This window comes from Embiotoca jacksoni, unplaced genomic scaffold, assembly GCF_022577435.1.
Source record: "Embiotoca jacksoni isolate LCO1_2020_lvr unplaced genomic scaffold, fEmbJac1.0.p SCAF_20, whole genome shotgun sequence".
In the NCBI taxonomy this organism is placed as follows: domain Eukaryota; kingdom Metazoa; phylum Chordata; class Actinopteri; family Embiotocidae; genus Embiotoca; species Embiotoca jacksoni.
The window spans coordinates 5,374,708-5,387,441 of record NW_027185341.1 but is presented as its reverse complement, the minus strand read 5'-3'; the positions used below and the strand labels follow the sequence as shown (position 1 = coordinate 5,387,441).

Genomic DNA, 12,734 nt, shown 5'->3' with positions numbered 1-12,734 from the left:
TTAAAATGATTGAGTGACGACCATACACCATAGGCTACATGTTTACAATGAAAAAGGGGATCTGAAACAATATTGCTGGAAGGTAATTATCTTTGAATGCAAACAAAGATGATTATTTTCCAAACAACAACTCCTATTATTATCTGCGTGGTTCTGTACACATGCAACGTACACATTTCATTCATAGTTTTGGTCACAAAGCATAGGCTATGGACATGATATGATTCTTATTCTTTAAAGTGCTGCTTTTGAACTTTATGGTGATGGGAGATAATAGGTAAGCAGTGTCACAGTCATATATCTCATTTGCCACATGTCTTGCAGAGGCTTTACCAACTCAAAGGCCTGTATTTATTGATGGCATCTAACACAAGCTGCATCTTTTTTTTTTTTTAAGCCTTTTTAAACCTAACATGTTGGTTTATAATCCTACGGGATTTAAAGGACTCCCCAGCTGAAAAAAAGAAATAGGGAGCAGGACATTCAGTGAGTTAGACCATTGGCACCTTTCACTATGGGGAAAAACCCTAACTGACCTTTTAAATGCACAAATTCACAAAAATTGACTCACAAGAAAGTGTTCGCTGGTTGTGCAATGTCCCCTTCTTACCTTGCTTCATTTATCAATATCTTCTTCCCCCCACCCCCCTGTCTCTCTCTCCCTCATTACCTCCGGTCTCTGTCACACACACATACACACTGTACATGATAGCTGCCTAAAATCTATTCTGTGGTTAATGGGTTTATCTCCCCAGAAGTGTGTTGTTGTAGTGTCATGACACCCCTAATGTGATGTTTTTATTTTAGCTATGTATCACAGAGCTTTTCTTGTTTGCTCTGCTGTTTTCAGATGACGTAAAAGTGCAATATTTAAGAAAGCGTTACAGTACAAAACGTAGGATTTGGTTCTTTATATACCTGGTCCAGTGGCAATCACTCAATGGAAATGCAGTAACCTCTGATTTATCTAACTGATCTACCATTCTTATCTGTCTTCCTCTGCCATGTTGCCCACTCATCTGACCTCTACACGATAATAATAGGACGGGGGAGCTTGAGTGGAGCTGCTATAGTCCACCAGATGCAGTCGAGTGTATGTACACAAATACACCCACAACTGCACACATGAATGAAGGTGCTAGAACACATTGCTCTTTCATTTTGCACTCAGCATCTTCAGCCACAAAGAAGGATTTATCTCCTTTGAGAAATATAAAAGAATGTACCAGCAGCCCTCATCCGGTGGACGTTTCTGATTCTCTGTACCTGGAAAAGAGACAATGGCGGCTCAAAATGTTCTTTTCTTAGTAAAATAAAGAAGAATTTAGGCTTGATGCAGATTCCACCACTTCAACAAAATAAACACAATCTATGATTAGAGCAAGTGAGTATTTTCAGATTATCATATTACACACATATGCACATTACTGACAGTTTGAGTATCAATACCACTCTCATGTCTGTTAAATATATGCCGAGATGACAATTTAGCTTAACCTAAGAGCCAGCTTGGATACAAAGGATGCAGAATCAGCATTCCAGAACCTTTAAAGCTTGCAGATTAACACTGTGAATCTCAGTTAAATCAACAATTTGTGGTTTTACAAAGGTTTTTGTGTTGGTTACCTGGCTATCTCCCAATGACAACATTGGTAAATAAAATAGTTCAACACACAACCCTCTGCAACAATACAAATTGTGCTCTTTTAATGGTCAAACGATACAATCTAACAAATTAATCCGTTGAGCAAATTTCTGCAGAAGTTGTTCCCTCAGTTTCTATTTTCCAGAATTAGTAAGTTTTAAAATGTTTATTTGACTGATGATAATACAGCTGCATTTTGTTGTTGTTGTTGTTTTTTTGCCTGAAACTACTATTTGAACTCTGTGACACACTCACACACACAGACTTCCACTTATCCAGTACTAGTGGGCAGTTTGAACCAGGGAATGCAAAATACTTAGCATCCAAAAATAGTCCACCCTGTAAAATAGATGGACGTGCTCTCAGTACCACCTGCTTTCCTGTTTATTTATTGATGGCGCTGTGTTTTCTGGGGCTTGATGAAGCTTGACTGTTGGGTAAGTGGGGTAGAAAGAAACTTGATGTGTCACAGATCTGTTGATAGCTGTCTGAGAGAGCTGTTTGGTGCGACTTGATGCTGCATGTTATCCAAAGATAGTGCTGCTTTGCAGATATTAGTATGACAGGTAAACAACTGCACCAACTGAGCACTTGACAAGTATGTCAGAGCCTGTTTGGGAGAGAGCCTGGGTAGTGTACGTTATAGCTGCTGACAGTGATAGGAAGGATTTTCAACGGGCAGTCTCTTTTCCTTCATTTTGGCTTTCCATTCAGTGTAGACCACCTTCAGAGCTGTCTGAGAAAAACTCTGAGACGTGGATACATTTTAAAATATGGGTTTCATGTTGTAAAGCTAACCAGCCATTTAGGATAAGTCAATTTGGGACTTTTTATAACTTGAGAATCAGACTTGATTGCCACTCTTGGATCTTAAAGGAATAGTTTTGAAAAATACTCTTAATCCCTCCTTTGAAGATTAATACTTCCTCTCCTCTTCCACGTATGAAGCTTGAGTACGAAAAGAGGTTGAGTTAACATAAAGACTAGAAGCAAGAAGACAGACCACAACCTGCCCAAATTACACTTCAGTTTTGGCAGATTTGTTTATCTATGGACAAAGCTGAGCGAGCTGTTTCCACTTGTTTCTAGTCGTTATGCTAAGCTAGACTTATTGGTAGCTTTTGCTTCATATTTGCCACACATACATGAGACTGTAACCTTCCTACCACCTCTGCCCCCTTTTCATCTGTCAAATTTTCCACTTCACCACCCATATATCTTACAAAATGTTCTGAGTCACTGTTTGACTTGGCGATGTGTCTTCTTCCCTGGAGTTTGCTAAAGTGAATTCGCTTGACTTCATCTCAGTGTTTCTGATTATTTCCTGGCAAAGACTAGTCCCATTTCTTCCTGTGGGCCTTGTATCGACAGCAAGTACTGCAACATAGCGAAAACACCCAACCATAAGATGAGAATGAAAAAAGTTAAAATAAAATTTGAATATGTAGCTGAGTTAATTTCCAGCTGTATGACAGATTAAATGAGAGGCAGGAATACGAACACATTCTTTAAAAAAATTTTTTACATACCATAAGCTCTGAAGACAAATTTAGAGAGGTAAATACCTACAGCATTTAAAGAGAGTATTTTTTCACTCTTTCGTCAGTTATGTTATGAACATCACATTTCCTGCTGTGTCCTCAGAGGTCCGCAACATGACCTTTAAGGTGAACACTGCTCCCTGGCTGTCATTGTGAATATGTCTGGGAGACACAATGAAGGACCAGGAGTTATTAATTACTTTAAAAGGGCAGGGGAAAACAGCTTCAACCACCTCTATCCTGTTTTGGCAGGCAACTGCAGGCAACTATAAAAACTTAACATTTAGGATGCCGTCAATTGCAATCTGTGACGCCAATTGATTTCCAACCTTTTCTGCCTGTGATACCGTATAAGCTACAAGAAGACTGTTTGTCTTTAAGTTGTAAGCAGTGCAAACCAATGTTCTCTCTTTTCCCACTGAATCACAATACCCGGCCTGGCATCACGCCAAAGCATGTAATACACTCATTAGTCCACTAGAGGATACCATGTCAGGGTCATGTTTTGACTCACCGAGGTATGAAAAGTACATGCATGTATGACCAGCCAAGTCATTTGACCAGAGGGAGGTCATGTGACAAAGAGTGATAAAAAGAGTGATAATATCCACAGTTAGAAAGTCGAGAGGATTTCCAGCCAGCAGACCGGTTTTCGAGTCTGTGAAAAATCCAAAGTTAGCGTAGATCTCTTTCAAGTAATGTATGTAAGTTACATAACGTAACGTATTTAACTTACGTTAATCAACTTACGTGTAGTATGTCATGTTATTTCTGTAAAATGACTTATTTTAACTCAAACCACGATCTCTAGTATTTGTGCTTAAATCAAACCAAATTGCGATCACGTCACATTTGGCCCAAATCAGGAGCTTTTCCTAAACCTATTGATTTCTGGTGCCTAAACCTATAAGGCAACCTACTTTTCAGGCCTTGATGAAGAAAAAACGTGACACTGACTAGGTGTCTTCTAGTGGATTTATGGGTGTATCACATGCTTTGGTGTTATACCAGGACATCATAATCATCTACCTCAGTTATACTGTCGTGGTAGTGTAATGCTAATTGAAGAATGTCACCGTGCACTAAACCAAAATCGTGAAAATATTATTTATCCTAAGAATGTTAGCTTTGTCGTTACGATTATGTTGGCATGCTGAAGAGCAGCTTCAAGTCTTACTAAAACCCTGAAGAACTGGAACATACAGTGTAAAGAAGAAAAGATTGGAGAAGTTTGATCAGCATTACCCTAGAAATCATCCTTCTCCCACTTACATTCCCCTCGAGGTTCACGACATGCAGGTTTGGAAACCACTGCCCGAAAACATGTTAAAATTTACTTAGCTTCTTTTTTTTTTGGAAACACCTTGAAAGTGTTATGAACCACCAACCACTTAAAACGTGACAGTGGAGCATAAATTTACTGTGTGCTCGAAGGCATATGGCTGGTCGCTTTTGACGAGGCTCAGCCATCCATAACCCTGTCAGAGGGGAATTCAACAAGGCTCAAATGAATATCTACAACACTTTCAAACTGGCACTCCATTGTTTCCTTAATGTCAGTGATATCAGACTTCAAAGATGATTCTTCTCACAGGGGAAGATGAGGTGAGGTGACCCGCCTGTTGCTGGCAGTAGCGGGCAAATCCTTTTAATACACCTTTCTCACAGTTTTTTGATTAAAAGGTTCAAGACTGGCAAGGAAATAAATAAATAAAGCAGGGTAATGTTGTATTCACAAAGACAAGGCAGGACTTTGATCTCACTCAAAAAGCTGGGAGCCAGAGACTCCAGAGTGTGTGCGTGTGTGCTGAAGAATATACGTTTGAATGGATGTGAGTTTGTGTGAGCAGGCAAGAGAAAGTCGGATAGAAAATTAGAAAGAAAGGGAGACATCTTATTAATATGAATCCTTTTGTTCCACTCCATTCCAGAGCACACAGGTGAAAAAAAAGACACATTCCCACCCTCTTGAGGTGACATTGTGGAAACTTTGGTGCTCAAATTTTCTCACCTAAATTCTCTTTCTACACATTGGTGTCATGGATTAATGCTAGCTTGCAGGTACGCCCCCTGTGCGGGTATAAGAGTAACACAGAGGATGCTTGAGCCTGCTTCCATGGACTTGACAGACTAGAGAGGGGAAAAAAAAGTACGGATAAAAAAAGGAAAAAAAATACTTTGATCCACTTGAAAGTGTAGTCTATCAGGACTAATGCTCGGTTTTTGGTGCGTACAGCGCCCATCGAGCTGCCAACCACTGTGGAGCATTTGAAGTAATCTGATAAAGCCGGGGAAGACGGATTGCCAGTGCACTCTCCTCTGTCGATGAGGAAAGTAATCCCATTTTCTGCTGTTTCTCTGTCATATGCTTTCCCACCTATCTGATCTTCTTCTAATTGACAAGAGCAGCTTCATAACCTCGGGGCTGTGAAAGGAGCAGCAGTAACTAACATAATGTTTTATGGGTTTCTCATGAGGACTGAGACACCCAAATGTGTTAAAGTGTTTTTTTTTTATTATAAATGAGTCAACACCAGCAGGAAAATATTAAAAGATTATATTTTTTCAACCTAAATCAATACACAATTATGTATCCTGAAAATACTGGGGTTGTGGTTCAATCTTTGATCAGCTGATGAATAAACTGGCCTATGCTAAGACAGGCATTGGGACAGGAATGTGAGAAGGATATATTTGAAAACAGTAAATTGTATCTCTAACTGATACTACCAAAGAGCACTGAAATGTCATGACAGATGCACTAAAATCCTATATTTCATGTGCAATAATGCTTAATGTTTCTGTTTTATTTCCTGTCATCCACACCCAAAAACAGCTTATTTAAACTGCATTGAGCTTTTATATTCTAAACTGAGACAGAACGGTGTGATACTGCATTACACCAGAATATGAAGAATAATGTTAGACATCAGTAATATTTCACTTTAATTGATCACAAAAGACAATCTGACTGAAAGAAAGAAAGAAAGAAAGAAAGAAAGAAAGAAAGAAAGAAAGAAAGAAAGAAAGAAAGAAAGAAAGAAGGCAGTTTATCATATGCGGAGTACAAGGTAGAGTGTTTGGGTGGAGTATCCCACATTATTGATTGTAATTCCATTAATACCTTATGACTGGCTGCTTGGCAGACTCTCCCGGGTTAGTGCTCATGTACGTCTGTTTCCATAGTGGATTTGATTGGGCTTCCTTATCGGCTGGCAGCAGGCAGGAAAAGGGGCTGGAGACGTCCTAAGATCCACATCCCTGGCAGGCAGGCTGCATGTTTGAAAAAACAAGCTTCAGATCAAACATGATTAGTATAGGCTGCCAGCCCAACTGCTCCATGAACGAGCGTTTCACTGTGCATGAGCTCATTTTGGTGTGATAGAGTGGGAGGGGTCCTTTACTTCACTGGCACCTGCTGCATGCACATCAAATCCACTTCACTAACAGCAATCAACAGATGCATATGAATGAGTGTCATGCCACTACATATTTGCATGAATATATCCAGCACTTATCTCTTTCCAGCAGCAACCGCATATATCCAGCCACTGCCTTCCATCTGTGTGTAAATGCGCTGCGCGCAACGCGCCTGTCATTTTAAAACTGTGCATTAATGTTATTTTTTTTGTCATACATATGGATGACAGTCAGCGAGACATCGCCATCAATGACAGTGTTGCCCTCGCGCCGCGTCCTTGCCGTGCTGGTTCGGGCAATTTTGCCTTTATGGTTTTCTGGTTGCGTGGAAACTAAAAGGGTACACTGAGCGAGCCCTGAAGTGCAGGAGCGTTTCCAGTGGCGCGTCGTGGTTGCCAGAGCGGCTCTCGGCACAAGTTTAACGGGCTGCTAGAGGACTCGATGGAAGCGATCCAAAATATTGACCGAACGGCTTATTGGGGAGCACGCTGATCTGCTGGACTATAATTTTTTGGGCACTTATTCAGGGACACATCATGGAAGAGGGAGGAAAAGCGGCAAAGACGTGAGTGTACGTGTGTGATATTGATCAAAACGCATATGTTTTCTTTGGGATTTTCTCGGCGTCTGTACATTTTAATCCATAAAGGAGTAACGGATTGGTGTTTGCCAGTTTCAGAGCTTTTAAAATGTGACTGATTCTGCAAATAAGCGCTTTATGGTACCCACTGTAACAAAATGAAAGACACATTTAACAAGATATCAGTTCCCATGAGGCATAGTCTTAATCTCTTCTTTGAATTCATTGTCAAACAGATAGGTGTAAATGAGTAAAATTTTAGTTTCAACATTGGAACTGATATTTAGCCTAGAATTAATGGTTTACGTTTGCATCTTAAATGCCATCATTACATGTTGTGATTAATATAAATTAAAGTTTGAAAGTAACTGGATCAGTATTAAACTCTAGATGTTGAGGATGTGAATATTAAATTCAGTCTAGAGGAGATATTTCGAATGATGACTGCAGTGAAGAGTTTCTAATCAAACAGTTCATACAGTAAAAGCCATTACAGTATCAAAAGAGCTGAGTGCTCTGCAATAATAGTGCTCTTTGAGTAAAGTCAAAAAGGGTACAATGGAAATCTGCAGAGCACAGAGTTTTGCTCTGAGGAACAAAAAGAGCATACTAGTAATCCAGATTGACATTGGGTGAGGGTCCCAGAGTGGATAGAGGTAATTATTACAGCTGCATTAAAAGCCACAGTTTCAAGTTAAATATGTCAAGGATGCTCTATTTTCCTGTCTCCCTTTGTGTGATCCCCTATTGAGAACTAGAGACCAGCAGTTTATTTAATACTCATGCAGCTATGAAAGGAAGCCATTAAGTGTTCTGATTCATACATGAAAAACACTGAATCACAAAAGACATTAACATCATAATTTTATGTTGCATTTAAATGCCCCTGATGTTTGGGTTTCAGTCTAAATTACTGCTCCTCTTGGTGCCAGCAGTGAATTTATGAAGTGACAGAATGACCTGTGATCATAAGAGTGCAATATTTTATTGTGTAAATTAAACACTGGATCATTTATCATGAAAGAAGTCAAAGGAACGCTGACAAAGCCATGATTTAGAGGTCAACAGACTTCTTGCATCAGGTTTATACAGTTCTCATGTGTTTATCTCATCCAAAGGCGACACTTGCCTCTTATTTCTTTGCTGCCAGCTCTTTGTCAGCTGCCTCTGTGACTTCCTAACATTTGCCCTTTTCCTCGATATCTCATTAGTGTCATGCAATGTTCTCTGTGTTGTGGCTGTAATGCCACCCCTCTCCTTAAATCCTCTTGATATCATTCTTTCTCTCACAAACCTGCGCTCATGTGTCCAATTTCCCTTCTTTGGCCACCTGCTTTCTCCTCCTCCACCACCACCCCTCTTGCTTCTGCTTCCCCATTATCCCTCAGCATAATACCAGGCTTTCATGCGATGTGACGGGAAAAGTACAGCCTTTACAGGAGCATAATGCAAGACTTTTTATTTCCTTAGGGGCTTCTGTCATGGTGTTTTACTCTCTCATACACCCTGCTGACACTGAGTGCAGGGGGAAATCCTTTGAAAGTTGTTTAGCCCGGCCTTGATGAAGATGTACGGGTAAATAGCTTATGTCTGAGGGAGACAAACTACAGCAGTCAAAGTTTAATAGCACTGGCGTCATCTGCGCTTTGCATTAGACTCCATCTATGCCTAGCAGGCATCTCTCACACCAGCGTACAGTGTTATTAGCTGTGTCTTATTGACAAATCATCTGTCCCCCTAACACACACATACACGCCGCCAGTGCCACCACATGCTGTCCTTAACTCCCCAACGCCATGCGATACTTTGAGGTACTTAGAGATCAATTTCATTTGTTAATCTTGGTAAGTGCATCTTGCCCAGTCTCCGGCCATTTTGGAGGAATTAAGAAGTCTGGTTGAAATCCTTCTTTCTTTTTGTCTCGCCCAAGACAGGCCATAAAACCATCTGTTTTTTTTTGGCCTTGGTGCTGTTTATAGCATTTCCTGTACCTCAAAAGAAGGATTGGGTGGCCAACGCTGATGCTACAGCAACTTAAGGAATTTTTTCTTAGGAGGATTAGTAACACGATAGGAGGTAGCCCTGATCAGCTATTAATGAAGTGTGTTGGGATGGGTGGAACTGCTATTTTCAATGACTAATGTACAAAATGTAATGTGTGATTTACAGGACAGACAGACGAGCTTTTACCTCTGTGTCACTTTGGACTAAATGGCCTTAATGACTAGTGTGTGCATAGATTAATAGATATCAAGCTGGGAAATCATAATAATCAAAGAACTGAAAATATGTAAAGTCTATTAGAAATGTAGTTGTATTTAGCCCATGTTTTGTTCAGAACATTTTGTTCCTCATGGTGTCACATCACTATGTTAATGCCCGTCTCGGTGTACTGAAATAGCCCCGCACTGCAGGGATGTCAATTATAAAAGAGGCACAGTGACACCAAAGTATTTTCTTAGCTTGTTTATTGTGCTGGGATGAGGGGGATGTTTGATCCTTGGACTTTCCTGGAAACACAACAAAGTTGAGTTGTTTCTGGCTACCAACATGCTGAAATGAGCGTGCAGCATTCCCGCTGTCTCCACGCTGCAATTAGACAAGCTACTGTACCCCCCATAAATAACACTGCCGCCTCTGAAGATCGTTGTTAATCACCCGTTTTGCAGGAAAGGAAAGTATTTCACCTCACAATCTGCTCTTTTATTTCTTCTAAACATAGTCTTCCCACTGCCTATGTGACTTTCTGTTGTTTTTATTCCACAGGTTCAACAGCTACTGGGGAGGTTGATGTGGACTTTAGCCCTCAGCCCAGGTGGTCCTCCCTGGAGCATGCCCGTATCCCACAATGTCCCTACTTGCAGACTGGCTACTACGCCACTCAGTGGTCATGTGTTTGCTCTTCCACAGTTTGGTGCTAATGACCTTCTGCTTCCACCACGCGGCCACCAGTTGCTCCAAGAACTGCTACTGCTCTGAGAGCGAGAGTAGTGGCAAGACGGTGCGCTGCAGCAACCTGCAGCTCACAGAGATCCCACAAGACATCCCTAATGACACACAACGGGTCTACCTGGACTTCAACCTGTTCACCACAGTCCCAAAAAATGCTTTTGCAGGTTTGACCAACCTGGTTGAACTGGACCTATCGCACAATGAATTAGGCCAGCTAGATCCAGGGGCATTCAGAGGCATCGGCTCCTCACTGCAGTTTCTAGACCTGTCTTCGAACAAGTTAGTAAACTTTAACCCTGAGGCCTTTGAGGGCCTGCGAGCTCGCGCCAACCTAACAAACAATCCATGGCATTGTGACTGCAACTTGCAGATGGCGATGCCCCGTGTGGACCTCGAGCCTGCGTCACTGACAGGCATTGTGTGCCAGACTTCAGATCCTGAGGAAATAGGAGTTCAAGGACTTGCCTTTCTCTTGGCACCAGACAAAGACCTATGTGTGGTGATGAAGAGGACTACAGATGTGGCCATGCTGGTCGTCATGTTCGGCTGGTTCACGATGGTCATCTCCTACCTGGTGTACTACGTCAGGGCTAATCAGGAGGACGCCCGCAGACACCTGGAGTACCTCAAGTCGTTGCCCAATGGACAGGGCAAGTCAGAGGAGTCTTCCACCATTAGTACTGTGGTGTAGGGCTGATGGAGCTACACATGGGATCTGAAATGCCGTCTCACAATAAAGAGGATTGAGGTACAACCTCTACACGGTCAACTTCAGTCTCAGTTTTGCCCAGCTGCTGTCACGGAGCCAAGTCGGGCAATAAAACATGTGCCTGCGCAAAAATACCAGGCAGACGCAACCTAGCCCAGATGAATAATTCATCTTTCAGTAACCCATTAGGAGATTTTGTTGGCTGAGTCTGTGCGCTAAAGGAGTAAAAGCAGTGGCATGTTTTTTGGTGAACTCCAAATATGGGATATAAATGGGATTTGTCCAGTGGTGCATGCACCTTGATGCACCTCTCGTACACACAGACAATTCAGGAGACAAGATCTAACAGCAATATGAACAGTGGGATGAGGCACCGCTGGAATGAGAAACTCCATGCACAACTGTTTTCCATTAAAATCCTTACAATATTCACCGGTAATAGAAGTAAAAGGATGTTTTCCATGCGTTTGTTGTTTTTGGGTTTTTTTCTTGCTGAACTCAGTCAAGTGTCTCACCCGAAATGAACAGATATGGTATTTGAAATCTTAGTCACTCTTTAGCAAATGCATGTGCAGCTCACTCTGCTGATGTATTAGATCGATGTGCGATGAAGGACTCATCAGTTATTCTGTAATGATTTTGATAGCATCTTCTATACGAGAGCTCCATACTGATGAGAACAGCAAACATCCAAGCTGCCTGTGTCTGTAAAAAGTATTTGACAGGAAACCCCTGCTAGCTCATCCCCTAATCAGTGAGATCCCATGATTTATACAACACAGGTGGTTGTAATTGCACATAAAGAGACTCATACTTTTTCTTTTAGTCTCCTGATATGTTTGTCCGTGTCATCCCATTGCCATTGAAGGTTGAAGTCTGTTTATGTTACTGTATGCATAGGATGTGGTAGGTTTGTGAGGAGGTAACAAACCAAAAGTCCGTATTGGTTTGATAGATTTGATAGATTCCTATTATCTTCAATCAATCTTTAAGAAGGTATGCCATTCAATGCTTGTACCAGAAACATACTGCTGTTCTGGCAAACATAATACTGTATGCTAATGATGTTACAAGCCAATAACACTGTATGAAATATCATCTAATTGTCAGGAAAGGTTGATTTGAGAAGTAAAGAATTTGAGATTACTGCTCCTCCACTGTTATAAAGTAGAAAATGAGGGTGAGAAAGACTTAGGAACCAAACAAGGACACATTTTTATATTCTGGCAGGCAAAGCCGTTCAGCAAACATTCGGTTCTCGCACATCTTCACCCAGAGTAATTAAGGGAACACACAGGAATCCTTCATGATCACAACAGATTATCTGTTTCTGTGCTGTGTTTCCCTTTTCTCTCATGCCCTTAATAACCGCCCAGAGTGCCTCCAGGACGATATTGTCTGATGCCGTCACTCCCATGGGTTTTTCAAATAACATTTATGAGGCCATGACCTGCTGGTCCATTTAAAAAGCTGCCAGGGATGTGAATATCCTGTTTCACCTGAGCACAGCAAAGAGGAAAATGCATTTGTGTCTCTTATGAGGAACTCATCAATACAAACCAAGACCACAAAAAGGGGAAATGTATTTGAGTGGTGACATAATTGAATCCATATCAGACTTTAGGGTGTGGCAAATGGTTTGTCAACAAGGTCTTCCCTGTGTCAAACACCACAAATGCCTCTAGAGCAGAGCAAGACCAATACATGATTTATGATGTCCATACAAAATACTTGAGCAGGAAGTCTGGGCCTGCACCCATACTCCTGTGTGACACCCCCCCCCCCCCATACCCCGCTGCCTGGCTTACTCTTGGTTGGGTAAAGCACTTTCGCAATGCCCTTGGGTTATTCGGTGAAAGTCCAGAGGACTCACAGTGGAGTCACAGT

General features: G+C 41.4%; 1 protein-coding gene across 3 annotated transcripts; it reads left to right on the top strand.

Annotated features, from left to right (window-relative positions):
- The first annotated feature begins 6,702 nt into the window (after positions 1-6,702).
- lrrc3ca (leucine rich repeat containing 3Ca) lies at positions 6,703-12,734 on the top strand. 3 transcript variants are annotated; one of them, XM_069155884.1, is made up of 2 exons: positions 6,703-7,171; positions 10,097-12,734. In XM_069155884.1, the coding sequence occupies exons 1-2, from the start codon at positions 7,143-7,145 to the stop codon at positions 10,827-10,829; spliced, it is 762 nt and encodes a 253-aa protein (XP_069011985.1). In that variant the 5' UTR covers positions 6,703-7,142; the 3' UTR covers positions 10,830-12,734. The 3 variants fall into 3 exon arrangements, with proteins under 3 accessions (XP_069011985.1, XP_069011982.1, XP_069011984.1); XM_069155881.1 differs by having other exon boundaries at positions 9,953-12,734; XM_069155883.1 differs by having other exon boundaries at positions 7,115-7,177; positions 9,953-12,734.

What these genes read in the sequence shown, in the direction of transcription:
- lrrc3ca (XM_069155881.1), top strand. Translation starts at nt 10,035, where the DNA reads ATGTCCCTACTTGCAGACTGGCTACTACGCCACTCAGTGGTCATGTGT.